Below are 23,625 nucleotides of genomic sequence, written 5' to 3'. Positions count from 1 at the left end.
GTTCCTTGTCTTGATGAAGGAAGGAAGGAGATGAGAGATGGAGGAGAAGTCGCCGACAAGGGGACACCGGAAGGAATAAAGTGCAGGGAATTGTTGAGCAAATGGCATCCCACCTGGACTTCTTCTTGCCCACAAGCTGTATGTAATTATTATGCTGTAGCACAAGAAGGGAAAACAAGCCCAGTTGGTGCCCCACCCATGCGAGCATCAACTTTGGGACTCCGGGAGGTGAGTCATGTGAATTAGAGATGACTCTTCCCCTGCGTCATCCATCTCTATTCCTTTGATGTTCATGTCGAACCTTTATCAGTCATTTCATGAGTTCATGTCATTTACTTGTGTTAGCATATTCTAATCTAAGTCATTATCATCCTTTATTAGAAAATATTGGAGATATTGTTCTATTTTCAAGTGAAAAATAAGATGAGAGTTTCATCAAATTAATTTCATGAACATTCATTTATTATTGAAGGAGGCTTGAGGGAAAAAATGAAATCAGATATGAATGTCTTTTGCTTAGCCTGTACTTCCTTTTAATAGTTTTGTCAATGTTAGCTTTTGCATAATTCATTATTTGAATTTAAATGGATGTTGGAATAGAATATATGATAGCTGCATAATTTATTGCCAATGCATCTTGAGAATGTCTTGGATATTTTTCACCAATAAAATTTAGGTGTTTATTTTTTTTTATAGCATATGAATAACTTCATCAAGATAATATCACCAAAATCTACACAATAACCCTTTACTTCAAGAAATGGCAAGTTTTGTAACTTCAACAACACTGAACACAGCATGGAAACAACAACAAAAACATTACTGATCAAGAAATATTACTCATCTCTGTATTAGAACTTCTTTTGGTTGCTGGCCTTAAATCTCATTGTTAGTGCCAATATTTCTTCGAGGAATTTCACAGAAATTACAATAAAAATGTTAGTTTTTTAATATCTGATATTCGAACAATCAAAATAAACTGCTATGCTATAAGTGAAATCATACAAAAGAATAGGACCTGAAAGAATGATGAATGCAGCAGGCTGCAATTGTGACTATCAGACACCTCTGCAAAAGGATCTTGGGATGTCATTTAACTGATAAATCCTTCCCCTAATTGTGATCATGTTCAGTAGCAACCCAGTTCTCATGTAGATTCTCCTCTTACCTTCTCACTCAATCTGCTCGCCGATCAGGTCAAGACCTACCAAGAGGAATGAGATACCCTGAAAGAGGAGGAAGTAGAAGTGTATACCCTGGGCCGAGAGCAAGCTCCGAAGTGAAGCAGTCAGCAGAAGAAATGCAAGTGCAAGCTCCTTCCGGTAGATTCTGTTATGCTTCTGCTTAGACTCCTTTTTCAGCTGGGACTCCACCTTTGCAACAGTTTCAAGATCGGGCACTGAGGCCACTCTTTGCTGCTTAGGCTCCTTCTTGACTAGAGAAAAGAGATCGCCCTCGGATGATCGGCCTGATTTCTTAGTGACAACCCATTCATAGGCACTCCCGAGCTGGAATAGGCCTGAGATCATGGCACTGAACTTGGTCACAGACATGGTGTTCTCGAAGAGGAGATATGGGACGATGAATGGGAAAGATCTTGGTGCAGGCAGGATGCTGAGGAATGACATGGTCGCGGGAACATAGCACACCACCCATGCAGGGAGCTCAGCCTCTGGGATGAACATGGTCATGGGGAGGATGATGCAGAACAAGGTGAAAGAGTAGAAAGGCAGTATTAGTTTGCGGAGAAGGAAGAACAGAAGTATCAAGTTCGATTTCTTCCAAAACCCAATCTGCAGCAATAAATTAAATAGATTACCACGAGGAATTATGCAAAATAACATTTTGGAAATAAGCATTCGATACAAATCTAATGAGAACAAATAAATGCTGAAACTTAAACAAATTTGGAGAATGACTAAATTTCAAGATGAAGTGTTATGAATAACCAAGAAATTATCTCCTGCAGTTGGTGCGTTTTGATTATGCTGAAAGGAAAACGAAGTCGAGGGAATAAAAGATTGCTCTGGACAAATTGTAATAGAATATACCTATGTTTAGAATTTCTTGCAACCATAAAAGATACAGAAGAACAGAGGATCAGAGGAGCAGAGATAGTATCAGACTGAGTCTACCTAAATCAAGGAAAGCAAGATTAGTTATGTTTTATCAGTATTAACATGAGCCTTTGTGCACTAAGCCATCTTTCTATTTTGTTTCAATTTTTGCATGAGAGTAACCAAAACCAAATATCTTTTTGTTCTTGATAAGCCAGTATCATTGTAGGTAGAAGAAAGAGATCACACTCCAAGGCATGAGATTTACAAAAGACCATGTAAAAATTTAAACTTCTTCTTAGGATAGGCTTCTTAAATTGGCTAACTTTGATGTGTTCCTCAAAAAAACTGTTCTAAATATGTGTAAAATGCAGTAGCAACAGAAAACTCCAACATTGTGTTCTTGCTAAGGTGATACAATCAAATATTTGTTTTGGATTATTGAGTCAATAACAGGAAATTTGTCATTTTTAGGAAAAGTAAAAGTAAATGACGAGTGACGAAGATAAGATTAGAAAAGTATAAGCTGTCCAGTAAAAGTTGAACTTGCATTTCTTATATAGCTTATCACCATTAGGATAGGCTTTAAAAGTTGGCTAAATCTGATGTCTTCCTGTAAAACAAAAAAATTAGTGCCCTAATATGATGTAAAATGCATTAGTGGAAAACTTCAGCATATCGTGGTGATACAATCATATAGATCAATTCTGTTTTTAATTACTGAAGCGATCTCAGTTTTATGTATGCCAATAACAGGAAAATTGGACTCAGATAAATTTGAGAAAAGTATTAACTTACACAGCATCAAAAGAATGCTCTGTTTCCTTTCTGCTAGAAACTGAAGCTGTGGACCATACCTTGGATCGTAAAATGTCGGGCAAGCAGAGTCTAAATAACTGCATTGGGCCAGAATGCCACCGATGTTGCTGCTTCCTGTAAGCTTCATACGACTCGGGCAATTCACACAGGCACTGTAAAATCAAAATTTGAATGAAATATCAGTATTAGTATATCTTAATTTAATCAAATCTTTGAAAATGATCATAAATTCAAAGGTCTTCTGGTACCTCCACATCATTGAGGAAAATGAACTTCCATCCCTTCAGGTGAGCTCGGACTGCAATGTCCATATCCTCCACCGTGGTTCTCTCCAGCCACCCTCCGACATCCTCAAGTGCCTTGATTCTCCAAACTCCAGCCGTCCCATTAAAGCCGAAGAAGTTGAGGTACACTCCGTTCACCTGCTGTTCCACCTCGAAGTGGAAGCACAAGTTGATGTTCTGCAGCCGGGTCAGCAAGTTCTCGCCTTTGTTCACGAAAGCCCATCTCGCCTGCACCAGCCCCAGCTCCTCGTTCTCCTGCAAGTCCCACCATGGATAGAGTTCATTATCAGAACTCGAGCTTGCATTGCTTCTCAGATCAGTTTGAACAAACGTTGAAGTGAGGAATGGTCCGCTTCAAGAAGTCCGGAGACGGCTGGAAATCAGCATCGAAGATGGCGACGAACTCGTAATCCTTCACGTAGCCACAATTCATGGCCGACTTGAGATTTCCAGCCTTGTAACCTTCTCGGAGAACCCGGTGGCGGTACACAATGCGGGCGCCATTCTGCTGCCACTTCTCCACCTCCTCCTCGATCATTGTTCGTGTCGTCGGGTCATCAGAATCATCCAATACCTGAATTAGAATGTTGGATCTCGGCCAATCCAAATTACACACTGCGGCAATCGATTGCTGGTACACCTGTAAAATTCCAAAGCCAACAATCACCATGATTATAGAGTCGGAGTCCTCAAATCCAGCTCGCAAAGATCAAATCTTTCCGAAGGTTACCTCCTTCTCGTTGCACATGGGAATCTGGACCAATACCATCGGGAAGTCCTCGCCGCCGGACTCGGGATCCTTGCCGACGGCCTGCATTGGCACGGGTTGGATCTTCTTGAAGCGGATCCAGAAGCAGCCGAGGCAGAGGATGAGGCGGTCGGCGCTTTGAATGAGGAAGAGGATGACGCAGGTGTTGGCCAGGAACTGGAGAATCGGCGCGATGTACTCCGACCGCAGTTGCACCCATTCGGCATACAACGTCTCAAAGAGACCCCAAGCGCCGAAGGAAGCAGGCATAACCAACAGACGCTGCAGCTCGATGGTGCCCAAATGCCAGCCTTGCAAGTAGGCGGCAACCTCGAACCCCAGCAGAAGTACCGAGAGCCAGAGGAAGAGTTTGATGCAAGAATAGAACCGGGTGCGCAGAACAGGGCTCTCCCCGGGAGGCGAGGAGGCTGCGTCGGAGTCGGTCCGCCCGGCGGCCACGCGCCGGCGCACGGCAGACGCGAGGCCGACGGCGGCGGAGGCGAGGGAGGTGAGACACCCGGCGGCACGGTGGGCCTTGAGGAGCAGCACCCAAGTGAACTGCTTCGCGTTCTTCCCGCGGCCGCCCTTCCTCGCCCCCACTCCCGCTAACTCCTGCCCACCGCCGCCATCGACACCGTACTCGTTGCCGTCGCCGTCGGGGGAGGACATCTCTGAGATGGACCAGTTGGGGTTCTCCATCTTCACGATCACCGACGTCCCACGGTAGTCGTCCTTTCCCCACCAGTGGAACGACGGCGCCATTACTCCTAGACTCGATCAAGATCTCACCTTTCCTACGAATCTGGCCCCGGAACCAGCTTTTCCTCACAAATCAGACATCAAAACTAAAAATTGCAAGCGCAATGCCTCTCCCAAGGCAGAAGCTATGAGAAGACGAGCCCTGTGGTGCACATTTAACCCCCCATCAATTACAGCTTGAGGACGAGCTGCCGCTGCTCCGCCTCTCCAGCAATAAGAACGGCGCGACGACAAAAAGCACCACCAAATCGAATCAAAAACAGCTCATCACGTCTCCCGACGATCTGACGAAGAAAAAAAAACAGAGACAGAAGAGGGGAATCAAAGGGGAATTCTTATCTCCTTGCTACGATTAGTGCGACGGATTCCCAAGCCTGGGCGGGGGTGGAGTTTAACTTGCTGCGAGACGCTGGAAGAAAGCGGGATTACAGCTGGAGAAGGCGACACCGATGCAATCAATAGTCATCCTCCTACGCTTCAAAAAAGTGATACTTCTTTCGCTACGCGGATTCAGAGGACGGAATGTTGAAGAAGCAGAGGGAGAAGGAAACCATGATTGGTGGGGAAACCCGGCTGCCACTTAGTAAAGGATGATTCCTCTTTACCTTCTTCGATTAGTCTAAACAAGAATGTTGGGGATCGCGACGCTGCGACGTCCGGCGCACGGTACATCATTCTCCCTGCATCATCTACGTTCATCACACGTTGAGACTGGTAGAGATGACTGATGAATGCTTTTAGGTTCACGCCCGTGGACAATAGATCCGAAAGCGATTTGAACGAAAAGGGGACCACCGGTTCAGGGAGGGGGCAACCATGTTCCCTGATATATTACCTCCCACTTGAGACAATTTTGTTGCCATTAAAGTGTTTTTTCAATCAAATAGATGATTTCCTTAAAAAAATATTTAAAATAATAATATTTTTTAATTTAAAAAATATTTAAATTATTCCTCAAAAAAAATTGTTTGTTATAATATTTTGATCATCATAATAAAAATATTATAAGAACTACTTAAAAATATTATAAATGATATAAATAGATTTTTGACTTTCATCAAACTAACTACAAATCTAAAAATATAATTTTATAATGACCATCATACAGTATTTTTCAGTAACATTTATAATGTTCTTAGTACATCAAAAATACTATAAATATTATTTAAAATGATGTAAATGAGATAAACAAAAAACACTATAATTAATATAAAGAGTCAAATAAAAACACTATAACATTTTAAAATTATTAAACAAAATTGATAAAAATTTCTAAAATTATTTTAGATATTTTTTAAATTATAGATATTATTTGTAAAAAAACAAAAGAGGAGTATCTTTTAGGAAATATCTAAATTATAAATATTTTATATGAAAATCGCCCTTATAGAGACAACACAAAATATAATTTTACTTTGATCGGATCCTACATAGGAATGGTGGATTCGAATAATCTATCAACTTAGATGGTTCGGTGTGAGTAGGAGTTTCTTGAAAATGATCATCAATATCAATTGTTAAAATGAAAAACTAGATTATGATGCTTGATATTTACCATTTGTTTTATATACATGATGTAATGAGATAATAAGGAAAAAATCATACAAATAGCTAAAATAATTATTATAGAAACAAATCGTCTAAATAAAATAATTTTTTGTTTGTTGAGCGATAGTTAGATCATATTTAATAAAAAAAATAAAATAAAAACTCATTATATAAATAATGAGACATAAGAAAATATTTCTTGATTTTTTTTATTTTTTTCCTCTTCTTTTCTCATATTTTTTCTTTTCTTTTCCTTTTTACTATTCATTTTACTGTTCTCGCACACATTACACACAGAGACACAGACAAATAAGAACGTGACAGATCAACCCAAGACATGTGGATCTTTCTATTTCTTAAAGCATCATACAAAAAAATGTTGCTTTATTATTTATTTTACCATCTAATCCTCTCTAATTAAATATATTTTCTGAAATAACAGACGGTCTTGTTTTTACTAAAATAGATATGGAAAAAGGATTATTTTATCTTTAATATTTTTTATTTTATTATTTTATATTTAGATTATCTGATATATTATGATTCGAATGTAGTCCGGATCTAACGGCTAAGATTGTCACAAGATTTATATCATGAAAACAGAAGATTCATACACAATCCTATAAAAATTATGTCAGATGTATTTTCGATAAAAATCTTTCTAATACTTAAATTAATGAAATCTAACGATTTAGAAAATAAAAATATTAGTATTCTCAAATAGATCAAAGGATTCACTTATCTATCTTTTTATAGCAAACTTAGTTAATCATCAAAATAAAATAAAAAAATTAATTCTTATGTAAAATTATCAGTCATTTGTTTAATTTATGAAAATACATATCGAATCATCGAATATTATAGTTATAACATAATAAATCCTACTGAGTTAGATAATCATATGTGACATGTCGAGATGAATGAGAATCATTATATGAACTAATTCGATATCAAATCCGTAAAGTGACATATCATAAGTTGCTCATGTGTTACTCTCTCTTGTAAAGTTGATATCCACAAACCTATGTATTACTTACAAATATTAAATGATTTTATATTATATTTTAACTTTTTGTGTTTTTGATAAAAGATCCAAATTTTGTGGAAAATTGATGTAATTTAGCTACATTGAGCTTTTGGTGTAATTAAAGTGTAGAGCAAAAGAATTAGAGATGTGTTGGTATACATAGTTGAAGAAATTGTGGATTCTAATTCTTCATATGTTATAAACTCTAGTTATATTCAAGCAATTATATAGTCAAACACCATGGCTTGCTACGCAATCTTTGTTGCACAAAATGTGAACTTGAGTAGCTTAAGGGTTTAATTTAATGCATCAAAGCAATAAGTTTGACATGACATGCGTGGGGCAATGATTGGTGATTGAACGAACAAATGAAAGCTAAGGGTGTGCAACACATGGTTTGGGTCCACTACCGACAGTCCTCCAAAATGTGGTGTCTTCACTCAAATCAGAGGTGGCTCGATCCAATAATGCATCAAATCATGTGCATCAAATCAATTGGCCGGACATTTTTTTATAAAGAGTGATTTTCGTTGATCCATGTCATCGTGCCATATTAATAATAATATAAGAAAGCTTTTCATTATAAGGGATATTACTGTATAACATGTCTTATTAATAACTTACCAGCAAAATGTGTCACTTGGGAGAACTATAACGACTTGAAGATCAAATTCCCAGAATTCATGGATCGTCAGCCTCGAGGACAAGACTGATTTGAAGATGATGAGTCTGTTAAGACTCTAGCTATAGAGTCATAATTGATGGAGACATTAATGTAAAACCTACCTAGTTACTCATATTAAAGAGGTGAAGAGATCAGCTAGGGTTAGGAGGTTGTTTCTTAGAGAAGCATTATGAGTTGTAAAGGAATAGAAGTCTTGAGTATGAGTTTTAGGAGTTGAGGTTTAGAAGTATATAAATAACTATGTATTCATCATCTTTTCTCAAGCAACAGATGAATGACATGAGTCGCATGTCTCTTATAGAGATGATTTATCTTATATCACTAGCTTCTCGTGTAGCATCCTTTTCCGAGCCCTATGATTTATTTAAAATTAGAGACTAAACAAAACATCCTTTTCTGATCTATATCATCATATCATATTAGCATTTTAGTAGCAATAAATATTTATCATATTGGTTTTGTATAAGATATTGATATAATTTATAAACTCGTATATCTTTATATTGTATCACAAATCACTAGCCACCAAATAATGTTTTTTCATATCAGATCACATACGTTGATATGATATATCTTATTGATATACCCAAATTTAATATATAACTCATATGTCTTTTTTGTCGATGGTATTTTTATATCATTAGTCTCTGATGATTATAATTTAATTATTTAATAAAAAAATTATCACCAGTGATAGTATATATTTTTTTTCACCCAAACAAGACAGAAATATGTCGCTTTAATAGGATCCAATGGGTAATTCACATGCTCCATGCTTCATTATATATGAGTTGGTCTTGAAAGATGTTGGATAGCTTCAATTTATAAACGCAAGTAAATAGCCATCACACGTACAACTGTTTATATGTGTTTGTATAATTATTTTTCACAGTCATAAAAAAGACTGAGGAGACTATATCGATGATGGAAAGAGACGACGATAGCTGTGGGAATTAAGATAGAGAAGAGAGAGCAACTTGTGATGAGAGGAGGGAGGAGACAAACAATCCGATTTTGCCTTGCAATCCATGCAGAAATGGCATATGATACCTACAATTATAGGTCCACTCAGAATCCGTAGAAGTTTAAGCATATGCAAATAGTTTACCCACAATCAAACTAATTGTGGCTAAATATATTTATATTGATTCGAGAGAAAGAGCGATTCTACATAACACTTTATGTTGAAATGTATGTTTTTTTTTTAAGTTGTCTTGCGAAATATTTTCTCATTTACATCACAAACCACTGCTTGATTTCTAAGTAGATAGATTCGTAAATAGAAGTTGCTAATTTTATCAATAAAAATTTTAGAGTTGTTGAGGGAAAAATAGTGATTGATGTCTGAGTCAATTTGAAGTGGTCAAAACTTAAGATAACATGAGTGTCCAAGATGATGATTAAAGTGGTTCTAAGATAGATTCAAGATAAAAGTATCGAGTTCTATAGCACCACATATAATAAGATCGATATCAAGAGAAATTTTTCAATCCGATCCCTTCGATACTTAAATTAGTGACCAAAGTCTCTTAACAAGTGTGGATTTTTTTAGAAAGAGTATTCTTTCAGTGTAACGTTGGAGATTAACTTTTATACTTGACATTGAAAGAGACAATATATAATTACCCTAATATCGTTGATGTTTTATTCATGTGGAGATAGAGGGGAGACAATCTTAAATGGTCTGTCTTAGACTTTTCTCCTTACGAACAGATAAATGGAGGGTGACTTAGATCTTTTTCTTCTACGATAATTTTCCTACAACGATTATGTGCAAAACGATGATTGACGAGTGGTCCCAATCTAAAACGTCAACACTCTTAACAAATCGATTGTATATGATTGGCTTATCTCCCGCAATTGACATGGAAAACGTTGTTTTGGTCCATTAAAGTAGCCCCAATCTACAGCTCTTGGGAGAATGACTGGAGGCTGCATATGGCCTAAAGCACTTGCAGTTTTCACAATATTTTTTGCTGCTGGGTTGGGGTACATGAACTCATTTATAACTGATGATGACAAATGATTGATCACCAGTCAGAGGTTGCCGAGATTAAATATCAGTCCGATGGTCAACTTTTTTTGAAGGACAGGAAGCCTTAAAGCAAAAGTTTTAGTAATTAGATAAATTTATCTTTTATAGGAATGATACAATAGGAATCTATGACACTATCTTATGAGTTTGAGATGGGTGGATTAATCATTTTAAGTTTATTTATCTTATTTTATCTCTATAAAATTAAATGATATGAACTTCTTCTTCCTTTTGAGGAGGGACAACATCTTTGCACCCTCGTTTTCGTGAGCCCAATTGATACAAAGGCAGAAGCCCAATCAATCGCGTTGACCTTAATAGTGGAATTCTTTAGAATGGTGAGGGTAGATTGAGGTTGTTCGTCCCGAGTAGACGACCGAAGTCAAAGGGTAAATTTCACGGATGAAGTACATTATGAATTATAGAATAACTAAGATAATTTTTAGGTAGTTGAATGAGTCGTATGAACAGGAGAATTTGCAATAAATAAACAAAAAGAAGCACTGGGAATTTATAATGAGGGATCCTAATCCGATGCTAAGTTAGAACATTTAAAGTATAAAGATTAGATTTGAAGTTAGGTAGAGGAATCTAAGAGCATCGAACATATTGTTTGTTTGTTTGCTTAGAGGATTACTATTGTTTGTTTCCTACGGGATAGAGGTGTGTATTGTTTTTTTTATATTTAAATATTTATATTTATATTAAAATATTATTTATTTAGATCAGATATACAACATCCCTAATTAGTCTCACATCGGAAGTGAACAAGATTAAGATTGATTTATAAGAGTTTAATGAGTATTTTACTATCAACTTCAACTTAAGCATTTTGATCCATGATTTGAGTCAAACAAAATTAATAGACTAATTAACATAATTATTTTTTTAGAAAAAAAAATTTTTTATATTCGATAATTTACCATAAAGTCTTATAGAACTTCCACTACTAAACTCTGAGAAGAATATTCTTCGGTGATCTTTTAAACATGAAGAGGAGTCGTTAAAGATGTATAGTAATTCATGTCAAAATAAATGAACATGGTATGCTAGTTGAACTCCACAAGCATATTGTTTTCATGTTTGAGAGTCCACTGCTTATTGAATTCTTATCAATCAAATTCAAATTGTTAGCTCTCGTAAGAATACCAAAAGAGTATATGCATGCAAATATATTTTTTACTGTCCTTCATGCAGACCTTCTAACAAGAAAGCTCACTAAAACTTCACTGTAAGACAAATGTTTCTGATATGGTTACGACCACTTGTGACTTTTCTTTCAACGCAGATCACATTACAGATGGTCATGACAACGATAGAACTCTCCCATGATAATGATTTATTTATTTATGTAAAGCTTGCCTCGTATGTTTCACAAAGCACTATACTTTTCAGACTGGCCTAAAGAAATGGGGCCTTATGGTCGTCATCTTCAAGAGCGTCGGTGCGTTTCTTGGTGATGCGATTAAGAATATAAGTGCCACCACTCAGACTTTGATATATGCTTATTTCTTCCCTACGAAGGTGACTGATGAAGACTACAACAATGGAGGAGGGCGAGCGAAGTAAAAAACATGAAGGCAAGCTCAAAGTGGTCGGCTACGCTATGCCAAAATGTGATCTTTTTCTTATCTACTCATCTTGCGATCACTCATCTCGCTATGAGTCTCAAAGCTTACCATGTGTGTTCAACATTTCACACGACAACTCGACTACTTTCATCAAAAGAATCTCCATCCAACCACAATTGGCATTCTTCTACGTTGTCTTCTCTTCTCCTCTAAATCAAATTTTCTTAATTTCTTATCACGTCCAAATTTATTAAATTATTAAATTATATTTAATTAAATAAAATATATTATATATCTGATTAAATTCTGAGTATGATTATCGATCAGTAGAAAAGAGACTCATAAGATAAATTTTGAGTATGATTTTTTTATTTTTTTCTTAATACTTATTGTATTAATGATTCAGTAAAACTATAACATAGAGGAAAAGACGAGTCTAGTTTTCTTTACAAATCGATATCACTAATTTTTTTGAATTGAAGGATTATACTCTTATATATCATATCAAAAAATTTTGAATGATATCGAAAGGTACGTACATCTAAACTTTTATCTATGGTTATTTGATTTCATATCAAATTTTTTTATATTATAAAAATATAATTATAATTTTTATATTTATAAATGCGACACTTGAATTAAGTACGCATGATGTGTCGAGAAGCAGGAACTATGAGTTTTGGCATCGTTATCGTACTAGCGTCCTTCCTTCGCAGAGAAAAGAAAGATAGGGTAGCATCCAACGCCTAACTTTAAAGAGCTTAGACCTTTCTTCTTGTGTAGGACTGGGATTCAATTCACATGAAGAAGAAAACGATAGATAGGAGTCACACACATCTACTCAACACCGAACAACAGCCTCAAGCACGCCGCATGTTTGTGGCCGAGGACACGGAGATCAAACTAGAGGGTAAAAGAGAAGTATCTGTAAAACCGCATAGCTGAAGGATACGGAGACCAAAAGGAGGATGCGAGATTGAAAGCTGGGGAAGGATGAAATGAACTGCAGTTGACATAATAATATTAGGACAAGGAATGTATTTTTGGTGGGCTGGTGGCCCACATGTGTTTAATCAACTGCAGAAGTCGCATGAAGAGGGAAAGATAGATAAACTTAAACTAATAATTTTTTAAAAATAATTAATAATTAAATAATATATCAGAAAGGGGCAAATTGTGGCAACCACCATAAATGTTTTACTATGGAAAGAGAGCTTTGGCAATACTATCAATTTAAGTTTCTTGAAATACATATAAAAAATTATACTTCATTACTTTCTTTTATCCCCTAAAATTGTGTGTGTAGAAGAGAGGAGGTATACCGGAGATCGATAAGGATAATAATAATGATGAGACACGAACTAATGTCACCTACTCTTGGGTGACGTCTCCTAGGTCACACAGATCGAGGAGTTGCGGGGGTCACCTACCTCGGTCTGACTTGACAGCGCCTGGCCGAAGTAGACCAAAACGTCGACCGAGGCACGTTGCCATCCTGTAGGAGCTCGGTCCTTCACACAACGCCAATGCCGGTCAAACGTTATCCAAGGTACGACCGTGCTCCCTACAAGCAGGCACATCAGGAAACGGTGACTTTCCCTATAAAAACCCTCGCGTTCAGAACGAAGAGGAGGGAAAAAAAAAAAGAAAAACCCCCTGAGACTATCGACTGACTTGATCGTTGGAGGGGTCGGGCCGAGCTCTCCCGACCCGACTTGTGTGCAGGGACGAAGACGGAGTGCCTCCCACCGAAGGCCTAAGCGAGGGGTCCCCTCCTAGAGAAAACAGTGACCCTATTGCGATTGGACCATCGCGGTCGGCTACCTCAACAGTCTCAATGGTCGTTCAGGAAGATCTCCAATCATTCGAACCCGAACCCAACCGTGTTGGCCCCGAGACCACGGCGTAAAGATGTTGACACTAACGGGGATGATACAACGAGGATTAAGATTAATGACCACAAGAACAAGCGGTCAAAGAAACACAAGAGACCAAGCCTTATAGTTTCATATAATGACAAGTATTTGGTAAGTAAGGTGATGATGATGATGCTTGAAGGAACATCCACCTACCTTTAATTTAGTGTTATTGGACTCATTTGTCACACCGAGACACTTTTCTTGCTTCTCCTCGTTGGTTATTAAGTTAATTTTATGGCGATGTCAATGGATCTCCACATACCTAATCTAAGATCGGTTCAATCTTACCATATACCAATGACAAGCATTTCTTAGTGGTTGTCATTTCAGGAGAACATGTTGTTAGTCCATAAAGTGGCCCTTTTTCGGCATCCTAATCCTAAAAGATTTAGTATCTTAGGCCATAATCTCAACAGTGACGAGATGCATAACACTTTCGAAGTCACAGTCTCCTCTTCGAGACCTACAAAATGATTTCACTTGGTAACTCAGTGATGCCAAATCTATGGCCTATGCAGATTGTCTCAATCCTCCTTGTCCTTTTGACTTGTAAAAAGTGGTACAATTATTACATTAAGAAGAAGAGTAGATCAAGCATCAAAGGAAAAAGATTTCTCAACAACTACTGCTCAACCATCTTTGATTGGAAAGGACAAAAGGAGCTAAAAACTATTTTTCCTATGGCAATATACAACATTAGAAGACACGCCCAGTACTAGAATAAATGCCTTGACGCAAACAGCAGCAATTGGGTGTCGCAGACATAAGATAGATTATTGTCACTGAATTGAACGAGCAAAACTTCATTGCTGTAAACCGCACACAGTAGGCTTTGTGAACTCTGATAGTGAACTGAGTTTTATCTGTATCGCTTAAGCAACCGATATTATCGTGCGCGCATACTCTTCAACATTGTTTGGCAGATTAGCTGGATGTTCTCGTAGATTATGGAGGGCATGTCGGCTCTGCAGCAAGCTGAATTGGTTGCATGTCGTGAAACGTCCCAAGGAACCTTTGTAAGTCGTAGAAGACGCGCACATAATTATAGGGTTTGTTCGTTCCTGCGGAGGATGAGTGGAGTTTACAGGAACGATACAGTGGATGAGACGGAAACAGCTGAAGTCATTGTTGTTGTTGAGCGCATGGGAAGGCATTCCAATGTGACTCACATGTGAGTCCACGTAGCCATCGGATATACCTCTCCTTCTCCTCTTGGTTTTCTTCTTCTTACGCCGCCGTGGTTTCGAGGCTTCACTGTCCTTTCTTTTTCTTCTGACTCGATCTATGTCAGCATGTGTCATGCTACCACAAATTCCTAACATCCTTCCGCCCAGGCCATGGCTCAAATACATCGTGCATCCCTCTTCCTTTCTTTCCCTTGCTTCCTTTCTTAGCTGACACCTCTCTTCCTTTGTCTCATAGGAGCGTATCCCCGTTAGCTCGGCCATGGATGCCTGTAAGGTTAATATGTGCAGCACTGGCCTTTCTCTTGCACTGAATTATTATGGGAAAAGTACTGATTCCTCAGTCGGTAATCGTCCCCGGCCGAGCTCCGGTCTCGAGTTGGAAATATCTTCTTCCGCTGCTGCGGCTATCGAGCCCTCTCTCACCCTCGGACTCCCCGGAGATGGAAGAAAGGATTGGTCAGTCGGCACGCAATCTTCTCCTACTCATAGTGTGATGTCGTCGTTTCCCGGTGGCCATCCATCGAAGATTAATGGGGAGAACGATGAGGCGGAGAAGATCTGGCCGCGGATCAGTGATGAGGAGGAAGACGGCACTGCAAGGAAGAAGCTGAGGCTGACCAAGGGGCAATCTGCCCTTTTGGAAGACAAGTTCAGGGAGCATGGAACTCTTAATCCGGTTTGTGCATGTCCTCCCCTGAAATCTTCACGTCTATATCCTTAGTTGGGAAATCAAGATTCTAATCTGGTTTGTGTCTTGTCGTTTCTACTATCAGAAACAAAAGCAGGACTTGGCTCAGCAATTGAACCTTCGGCCTCGGCAGGTGGAAGTGTGGTTCCAGAACAGGAGAGCGAGGTTCGATCTCCGCGAAGCAAATGAAGTCTGAGTTCACTCTGTAACATCATATGATTTGTGTACGTCTTCATCGTGATGCAGGAGTAAGCTCAAGAAAACGGAGGTGGAGCTCGAGTTCCTCAGGAAGTGCTGCGAGAGGCTGACAGAGGAGAACGTTAGGCTGCAGAAGGAGCTACAGGAGCTCAAGTCGCAAAAATCTTCGGCGCCAAGGTACACGCAGCTCCACGAGGCGGCGCCCGCCTTCGCGATGTGCCCATCTTGCAACAAGGTCACTGGCGCCAGCGACGGCTCCGGAAGCGGGCTTCTCGCGGCGGCCTCAAAGCGTCACTTCTCCAACCCCTTCGCTCACTGCGCAGCACGCTAAGGTGAGACGTAAACCTACCTGTGTCCAAAGGCATAACCCACCCCCTTCCTTTTTAACCAGGGTTTGGGAGATGTAATCTGATACATGCTTCCTCTGACTGATACCACTACTTACATACTATCTTCTCCTTCTCTCGTAGAAGGATCGATCTCTCCTTCTCTTGCTTGTGTCGGAAACTAGTTAGCTTATGGCCAATATTGTTTTGTACCCTCTCTCTCTCTCTCTGTACTGCGTTTCCCTATGGAGGAGAGAGATTAAAATAGTCATGCCATTAAAGGAGGATTCAATTATCCATTGTCGGGTGTCATTTGAACTGATTCAAATATATGAACGTACTCTACGTGGTTTGCAGTGTCTCAGAAGGAATGATTCTTGACTTTAGCTGTCAGGCTTTTGCTCATTAGGCTTCTTTGGGTACGTGTAAATATTCAAAAACAAAAATTATTTCTTGATAAATTGATTATCTCAGACACTATTTCTGAGGGCAAACATCAGCGCATTCTCTTCTTTTTTTGTTCCCTAATAAAATATCATGGATTTGCACAAAGAAGACATACCTCTATAATGATCTACTGCTGTGCCTTATTCGAAGGCATTGAATTATATTCTGCCATGAACAAGTATGTGAAGCAGGGGAACTCATGGGGGGTAGAAGTGCCTCCTCGATCAATTGATGCACGAATGCAACCTTTATGATCATCGATCAATTGGAGATAATAGATATGTTCTTGAGTGTTTTGATTTCTTTCTTATGATAAATGTATATAGAAAAAAGAATAAAACTATTAATTAGTTAGTCATATATACTAGATTGGATCAGAGATTTTTTTTTTGAGAGGAAATGTTGATCAGTTTTTTTATATTTTGATATGCATAACTCTTCTTGTAATTCTATAATTTAATTAATATAATTTTGCTTTTTTAAAAAAAAGGACATCATTGATCGAGGAAAGTGAAATTTTCGTTATGCATCCACACAACACACGATTCACCTCACGACTTAGATTTCATCTTGCCCCCTTCCCCGACCATCTCTTGTGTTACAACTTTCGTTCGTAATCTAAATTACGACATGAAATTAAGTGATTGGATGATAACGAAGTAATAAGTGTGTTCTTATTATTTTTGTAACGTACAAATATATCATATGTGAACGAAATAAAAAAATCATATCAGTGGTCCTTATTATTTTATTTTATTTTCTAAAAGCAACAATAATCTTTATCATAAAAAGAATTATACACGACTTGTAGGTAACTACCTTATTTAAATAAGTCCTTTTTTTTAGAAAAATAAATATAAACTAACATATATACATTGCATATTAATATATTTGTATGCAACTATTTATTGATTAATTTGTCGCTCATACAGAGTCGAATTCTACTGACACTACTCCCACTTCTTTTCTTCTAATCACTATAGTAAAATCGAAAATGAATCAAGATTAAGATTGATTTATAAGAATTTGATAGATAGATTATTATTAATTTATTTTTATTATTTTAAGTTAATAATTTAGGCTTAGCAAATATGTATATTAAAATGAAACTAAAAAGCTTCCCCATGTGTTCCAATCTTAATTCAAAATTCATGTATTATTAATTATTTTAATTAAAAATTTTAAAACCTTATTATAATTTTTAATTGAATTAATATATTTATTGAATATAATATAAGAATTTATTGGAGAAAGTTTATTTCTTATAAAAAACTATTTTATTTCAATAATGCACCACTCTCAATAAGAAAAAAACTGACCAAAAGACAAAATATATATATTTTTTATTTTTCTATCATATACACTTTTTTAATTTTACTTTCACAAAATTCAAGAGTCTTGAATTTGTCTTTAATCTAACATATTACAACTCTCTAAAAAATTCTGATGATTAAAAGACAAAAAAAGAAAGCCTCCGAGGCAATTCTAAGGACAATTGGCTTGGGCGAGAGGACCACGTCCCATATGATGTCCCCACAAAAGTTGACCTCCTAAGTGATCTCAACTATTGAAGGGGTCCTACAACAACATGAGTCTTCCCTTAGTTTAACATGTTCCTCTTTCATGTCTTATATTATCGGAGGATTAAAAAAATAATAAAGATTAATAATTAATCAAAAAATTATATTAAAAATTAATATAAAATTAATATAATTTGATAAAATTTATTTACATTCATAAAAAAAATTAAATTCTTATATCAATTATAAGACCCTTGAGTTATCTCGACTCAGATATAATTTTTTCTTATTTATCTCTCACATAATCTTAAAGAACTCTTGATAGGGATCATTCTTAGAGTAAAATTATAAGAATCAATATATATTTATAGGAATAAATCATAATTCACTAAGGGTGATTAGTAAAAAAATTAATAAGTTAGATGCAAAATTAGTAAAAAAATATATTAAACTAAGAATAGACTAAAATATTCATATTGCTAGGAGTTAATTCAGGTGATACAAAATTATGTTTGATCCCAATTTTAATAGTTCAAGCCTTTAGATTACTTTAGTATTGATTGATGTAGATCTAATCATATTAACTGTTGGCTACCACTTATCTAACTCTTTCAATTAGATATAAAGGAAGCGCAGCTAAGGAAGTAGATGTACTTTTCATTAATGAAATGATATGTTTGATATGATCAAAAGAAAAAGGAAACACCTTTGAAGATCATCAAATTGTAATGCCTTTCCACATCCACCAAAAAGCAAAACAACCACAGAACAACAACTAAATTGTTATTTGAAGCTTCTCCATATCAAAAGCTCATACTGGGAAGAAAGCATCATCATCATCATCATCATCATCATCTACCTTTCACTAACTTTGCCGCGTCACTCTTTGTTGCTGACAAAGAATCCGACGTCATGTCCACCTCTTTGCACAAGAAAACATGAATCAAGCACATCGTACCTGCCAAATGCAACAACCAGAGTCGTTTGATGTCCATTTCGCTCCGACGAGGAAAGTGTTGGCACCTCGCCATGACTGAACATGACAGACATTGTGATCCTTTCCCCGAGGAATGTGACATGCCGAATGATCCTTCAAGTTGAGCACTCTATTCCTTAGCATCGAGTATCACGGAAAGAAACGAATCAGGTAAATATGACCAATTACAAATCAGGCATTCTGTGAAGGAACAACACGAGTTCCTTCAAATTTTGATTAATACCATCTCATCAAGATATAAACCACTGAATTTAAATATATATTTTTCATTTTAAGTACTCCTCTATATGGGATGACAGATTGCTCCATCCAATGCGAAGGAGTTTGAATTAAAAATATTACATTAAATAACATAATGCTTACAAGTGGATTCTGAAAGCTATATGGAATAATACATCAAAATATAGTACACTAATTGATATTATTAACAGAGTTGAGAATATTAAATTATAAAGAGGTCTAATACAACTTGCATGGAAATATATTCTGCATCATTCTACAGAATTTGCACAGTAAACAATATGTTTCGGTTGAGGCTGATAACAACAACATTGATGATTGATGAACAGGGAAGGCTGTCCTCCCAACCTTTCTGAACAGTGGGAACAGTAGTTCTAAAAAGTGATGTAGATTGGATTGGAAAAAGGCAGGAAAGCCAAGAATATAAATAATCAGCAACTTGAGATTTTGTGTTGAAGAAATAACCAAGAATCGTGGATCAAAATCAAGGAACAGTAGGTCCACATCTCCTTGGCATGTTTTCCATGTCAATATTGATTTAGGGTTTGATGTTGCACATACGATGGATCTAATTATTTAGAGGTGTTGACTTTGGTGCAGGAAATTTATTCAAGCAATAAATTACTTGAATAAATCATGCTTAATTCAGAGAGGGTTTAATTAGTACAAGCGAGGATTTATATATATATATATATGTATATATTTATTTATATTTATGTTTATATTTATATATATGGACTGAGCACAAGTTAAGGCCAAAATGGAAAGCCCATGTATTTATTTGGACTGATGTTGGATTAGGTTCAGACCAATCTGCTAAATTTGTACCTGGAGTTACCAAATCGAACCAATCATGTTTCAGCCGAAGGTTCAGTTCGCTGGATTATTCGTTGAATTGGAAGAACATGGATTGAATCACATATCTGATGAAATATATTATAGAATAGTATTTATTTATTTTGTTGTTGTTTTTCCTTTTTGCTTCTTCTTCCCCTCCCTCTATTTCTATCTTCTTTTTCCTTTCGGTCACTTCTCCCCTCTCTCTCTCTCTCTTCCTCCCTCTTTGTGTTGCTTGGGACAAATCATGCTATTATCGCTTTGCGAGGATATATATGACTGGCAATTTTGGAGGGAGGATTATCCTCCTGATTTAAATTCTTTGATCTCCTCTGATAGGAGATGTGATGATCCTTCTGTTGGTGTAAAAAATTTTGAGACAGTCAGCGTTCTGGTCCGTTTGACTAGGTACTATCACGTCGATCGAGACGTGAGGCGTCATCTGACGTCAGTCGAGTCTTATTGTAATTACTATCCTCATCACCTTCTTAAGGAAAACTGCATGATCAACATCAAAGTCAATCAAAGAACATTAATCAATCACATCTCGGTTTTAGAATTTTCAGCCATAATATAAAACTACATAAATGGGATATATTAATGTTCTTGCTTTTGTGCGTCTGCACAACACAACACATTAATTTTTATTCGGACATTCGAATTATCGTGGCTGTTCTTCTATGGATTTATGTTGACGACTAGAGCGGAATCCCCCTCTGCAACCGTGAATGTCTGAGAGAGCTTCTCCTCGTTAGGAGTTATGATATCAACACTGTAAGTGCCATGAAATCCTCTGAACTTGAACTCTCCTTGATCGTCCGCTTTCCCGCTGGCATGTGACAGCCACTCCTGCTTCAGCATCAGGAACCTCTTCCCAGCTTCATTGAGATCACCTTCAGCATTCACCAAGTGCGAATTATTGCGGAACATGAACAGCTCCCAGAATCCCCACAGCATGATCCCCTCCACCGAAGGGTGCGCGAAGGCCTCGCGAAGCATCACCTCCAGGTCGTCGGCTCGAACGTACTCGTTCGACGCCGGTGCGTCCAGTTCGGTGAACCAGATCGGAAGCCCGAGTACACTCAGCTTGTCCAGCGCAGAAGACACAACTGGCCCAACTGGAGTGGTGACATGTCCCTGTAATCCAATTCCTCCGACTGGAGCAGCTTGTTCTTGGAGGCCAAGTATTTGCTTCATGTACATCTCCGGGGACGCTCTGGTATCGGCAGCTCCCTCCACGTTGTAGTCGTTCACGAACAGCGTAGCAGAGGGATCCAATTGGTTTGCAGTCTTGAACATGTATGATCTGATGTCTTCTCCCAGCCGATCTCGGTAGAAGGAGCCATGAAGCATCTCGTTGTTGACATCATAGTGCCGGAACTGGTCTTTGTACCTGGTAAGGAGGCCATTGATCCGGTTCTGAACGGCCATGGAGAGGTCCTCCTTGTTCAGGGACCGAACCCAGTTCTGCACCGTGCTCTCCACTTCCCAGAAGATGCAGTGTCCCCTGGCCTCCATGCCGTTCTTCCTGCACAGCTCCAACAGCTCGTCGGCGTCGGCGTAGTTCAGACTTCCTTTCTGCGGCTCCGTCCAGTACCACTTGAGCTCGTTCCCGAACACAGCCCAGTTGAAGTTGTTGACGAAGAAGTCGACGAAGTCCTCGTTGTCCATGTTGGTGCGCGTGATGCATGATCCCAAAGGGAAGCTGTTCTTGATTTGTGTCACTCGCACGGATGATCCAGCCGCAGCATCAACACCGGAGCCCGAAATATTCAGAACCACGTCCCTCTTTCTTACCTGCGCAGAAAATGCATTCTATCAGGAACTGAATCATCGAAGGGATTCAGCTTCATCAACCAAGATCTTTGTGGAATTACCTTATCAGTTAATTTCTTGAGACGCTTAAATCTTTTTGTCCTGTCAACAGGAAAGATCTGAAGCCCTGCAACCATTAGATCGACTCCGGAAGCAGGGCCTTGAACAGAGACTATGACTCTTGATGCCTGCTTCTCGATTCTGAATGATCCTCCGATTTCATACCATCTCCCATCTTTAGCTTCGACTTGGCCTCCGCTGGTCCACTTGCCATCGACGCTGAGGGAGACACCGATGTTCTGAGGGCCACTCCGCTGAGGGCCGACGCGAACCCAGGCCGAAACTTGATATGTCGCGTGCAGATGCAGCTTGTCGGCAATGGCCTGAGCTGCACCCATCCATGTCTGCGTGCGGCTCGTGACGAGTATGTATCGACCATTCAAAGGCTCCCGTGTTCCGAGTGACTCTTTTGCCATGGGAGGAAGCACATGAGGCGCGCCATTGCTGGTGACGGTCAGTTTACAGGAACCGAGAGGAAACCACCCATTTAGGCCATCGGAACCATCCACCAGATTGCTGTTCTGGATTATGTTTACTCCATGAACAACACTCTGCAGAATCGATGGCGAAAGACTGAATGCATTCGATCGTCTCAAGACTCGGTGAGCTTATAATGCGAGCAGTGGAGAGATTCTACGAACCTGGAAATCTGGAGGAGATGGTGGTGGCATCTTCGCCGCATGTTTAACTACTAAGCTGTTGAGAAGAAGATCAGTACCTGCAGGTGGTCCTTCGATGAATATGACAGCTCTGGAGGCAGCACCGTTCAATAGAAACTTGCCTTGCAGTTGCACCCAATCCTTATCTGACGCTTGCGATCTGACACCAAATCACATCATTTTCTTGTGCTTTCAGGAAGAACTGCCGCAACTCTACGAAGCTTAGTGAGCAATGAGAACTACTCACTTGGCAACGCCGATGTACTGATCGCGGCCATTTGCCCCTTGAAGGTAGAGATTCACCCTCACATCGGCCGTAGTAGTCGAGCCACCGAGGACTCTGACGGTGGCGGCGACCTCGTAAGCGAGCTTCCGTTCCACCCTGCCGGTGATTTCCTGCTCAATCCCGTTCCAGCTTTGCGTGCGTCCGGTGGCCGAGGCGAAGTACTTCCCACCGTTCAGCGGCAGAATTTTCCCGTCGCTCATGGAGTCGTGGAGCGCGATCTTGCATCCTCTTCCGGACCAGTTGTTTAGGCCATCGTCGAAGTCAGGATTGAGTATAATGTTCTCATCATCTCCTCCTCCTCCTCCTCCCAATCTCATGTTCGACACCTACAAAAGCAATGGAACGGCAGCAGCAGTGCTGTGGTCTTAGAATTCGAATGAACGATGAGCAGACCTGCATCTAATCATGAGAAAACACTCATCACCTCGGAGTAGAGTTCACTGCGGGAATCAGCCATGAAATGGGTGCTCTACCACCATGGATTGGAGCCACCTCCTATATATAAGCCCCATAAACTCCATGAGAAAAGCTGACGCTCCCTGGGATCGTAAGCTAAATCAACATTGCTTTGCGTTGGAGTATCTAAAGGGATGAGGTGGTCTAAGATTATTACGTCTAAAATGCTCATGAAGATCCTTTTTCTTAAAGTGTTAGGTTACTTTAGCTTTGTCTTTGCTTCTTGATGGACCTTTTTCTTTGGCATCCAACCATTCTTGCGCTGCAATATTTCTTTTTGACTCTGAGACTCTCGCAATTACTTTCTGATGAGATGAAGTTACTCAGCCTTCAAAGCCAAGAAGAGAGATGGTTTGTAGTCGCCTTTTCCAAATATGAATCTTCAAGAACAAGCATTTGTTGAATTACTGCCTTTCTACTTGAATTTACCAAACAGCAACATCGCCTCCATAACGTG

At 38.7% G+C, this 23,625-nt stretch overlaps 3 protein-coding genes across 3 annotated transcripts; 1 reads left to right on the top strand and 2 right to left on the bottom strand.

Moving 5' to 3' along the window:
- Positions 1 to 886: 886 nt before the first annotated feature.
- Positions 887 to 5,245, bottom strand: LOC135677063 (probable xyloglucan glycosyltransferase 9). The gene is made up of 5 exons (XM_065188942.1): positions 3,891 to 5,245; positions 3,492 to 3,800; positions 3,125 to 3,415; positions 2,915 to 3,028; positions 887 to 1,793 (listed from the first exon to the last, which is right to left on the bottom strand). Exons 1-5 carry the CDS (start codon positions 4,668 to 4,670, stop codon positions 1,173 to 1,175), a joined length of 2,115 nt encoding a protein of 704 aa, XP_065045014.1. The 5' UTR covers positions 4,671 to 5,245; the 3' UTR covers positions 887 to 1,172.
- A 9,449-nt stretch (positions 5,246 to 14,694) lies between these two features.
- LOC103989467 (homeobox-leucine zipper protein HAT9-like) lies at positions 14,695 to 16,358 on the top strand. Its single transcript, XM_009408313.3, has 3 exons — positions 14,695 to 15,315; positions 15,413 to 15,492; positions 15,574 to 16,358. Exons 1-3 carry the CDS (start codon positions 14,899 to 14,901, stop codon positions 15,854 to 15,856), a joined length of 780 nt encoding a protein of 259 aa, XP_009406588.2. The 5' UTR covers positions 14,695 to 14,898; the 3' UTR covers positions 15,857 to 16,358.
- Positions 16,359 to 20,461: 4,103 nt separating this feature from the next.
- LOC135677062 (endo-1,4-beta-xylanase 1-like) lies at positions 20,462 to 23,253 on the bottom strand. The gene is made up of 5 exons (XM_065188941.1): positions 23,137 to 23,253; positions 22,674 to 23,038; positions 22,409 to 22,586; positions 21,770 to 22,318; positions 20,462 to 21,689 (listed from the first exon to the last, which is right to left on the bottom strand). Exons 1-5 carry the CDS (start codon positions 23,167 to 23,169, stop codon positions 20,571 to 20,573), a joined length of 2,244 nt encoding a protein of 747 aa, XP_065045013.1. The 5' UTR covers positions 23,170 to 23,253; the 3' UTR covers positions 20,462 to 20,570.
- Between the last annotated feature and the right edge of the window lie 372 nt (positions 23,254 to 23,625).

The sequence above is a fragment of the Musa acuminata genome, chromosome BXJ1-6, assembly GCF_036884655.1.
Source record: "Musa acuminata AAA Group cultivar baxijiao chromosome BXJ1-6, Cavendish_Baxijiao_AAA, whole genome shotgun sequence".
Lineage (NCBI taxonomy): Eukaryota > Viridiplantae > Streptophyta > Magnoliopsida > Zingiberales > Musaceae > Musa > Musa acuminata.
This window is presented reverse-complemented; position numbering and strand designations above follow the sequence as displayed.

What these genes read in the sequence shown, in the direction of transcription:
- LOC135677063 (XM_065188942.1), bottom strand. Translation starts at nt 4,670, where the DNA reads ATGGCGCCGTCGTTCCACTGGTGGGGAAAGGACGACTACCGTGGGACG. An exon ending in GGACCATTCCTCACTTCAAC is followed by an intron (nt 3,416 to 3,491) that starts GTTTGTTCAAAC and finishes TGGGACTTGCAG; the next exon opens with GAGAACGAGGAGCTGGGGCT. An exon ending in TTTTCCTCAATGATGTGGAG is followed by an intron (nt 3,029 to 3,124) that starts GTACCAGAAGAC and finishes TTGATTTTACAG; the next exon opens with TGCCTGTGTGAATTGCCCGA.
- LOC103989467 (XM_009408313.3), top strand. Translation starts at nt 14,899, where the DNA reads ATGGATGCCTGTAAGGTTAATATGTGCAGCACTGGCCTTTCTCTTGCA. An exon ending in AGCATGGAACTCTTAATCCG is followed by an intron (nt 15,316 to 15,412) that starts GTTTGTGCATGT and finishes TTCTACTATCAG; the next exon opens with AAACAAAAGCAGGACTTGGC. An exon ending in TTCCAGAACAGGAGAGCGAG is followed by an intron (nt 15,493 to 15,573) that starts GTTCGATCTCCG and finishes ATCGTGATGCAG; the next exon opens with GAGTAAGCTCAAGAAAACGG.
- LOC135677062 (XM_065188941.1), bottom strand. Translation starts at nt 23,169, where the DNA reads ATGGCTGATTCCCGCAGTGAACTCTACTCCGAG. An exon ending in CAGTACATCGGCGTTGCCAA is followed by an intron (nt 22,587 to 22,673) that starts GTGAGTAGTTCT and finishes ATTTGGTGTCAG; the next exon opens with ATCGCAAGCGTCAGATAAGG. An exon ending in CATCTCCTCCAGATTTCCAG is followed by an intron (nt 22,319 to 22,408) that starts GTTCGTAGAATC and finishes TCGATTCTGCAG; the next exon opens with AGTGTTGTTCATGGAGTAAA.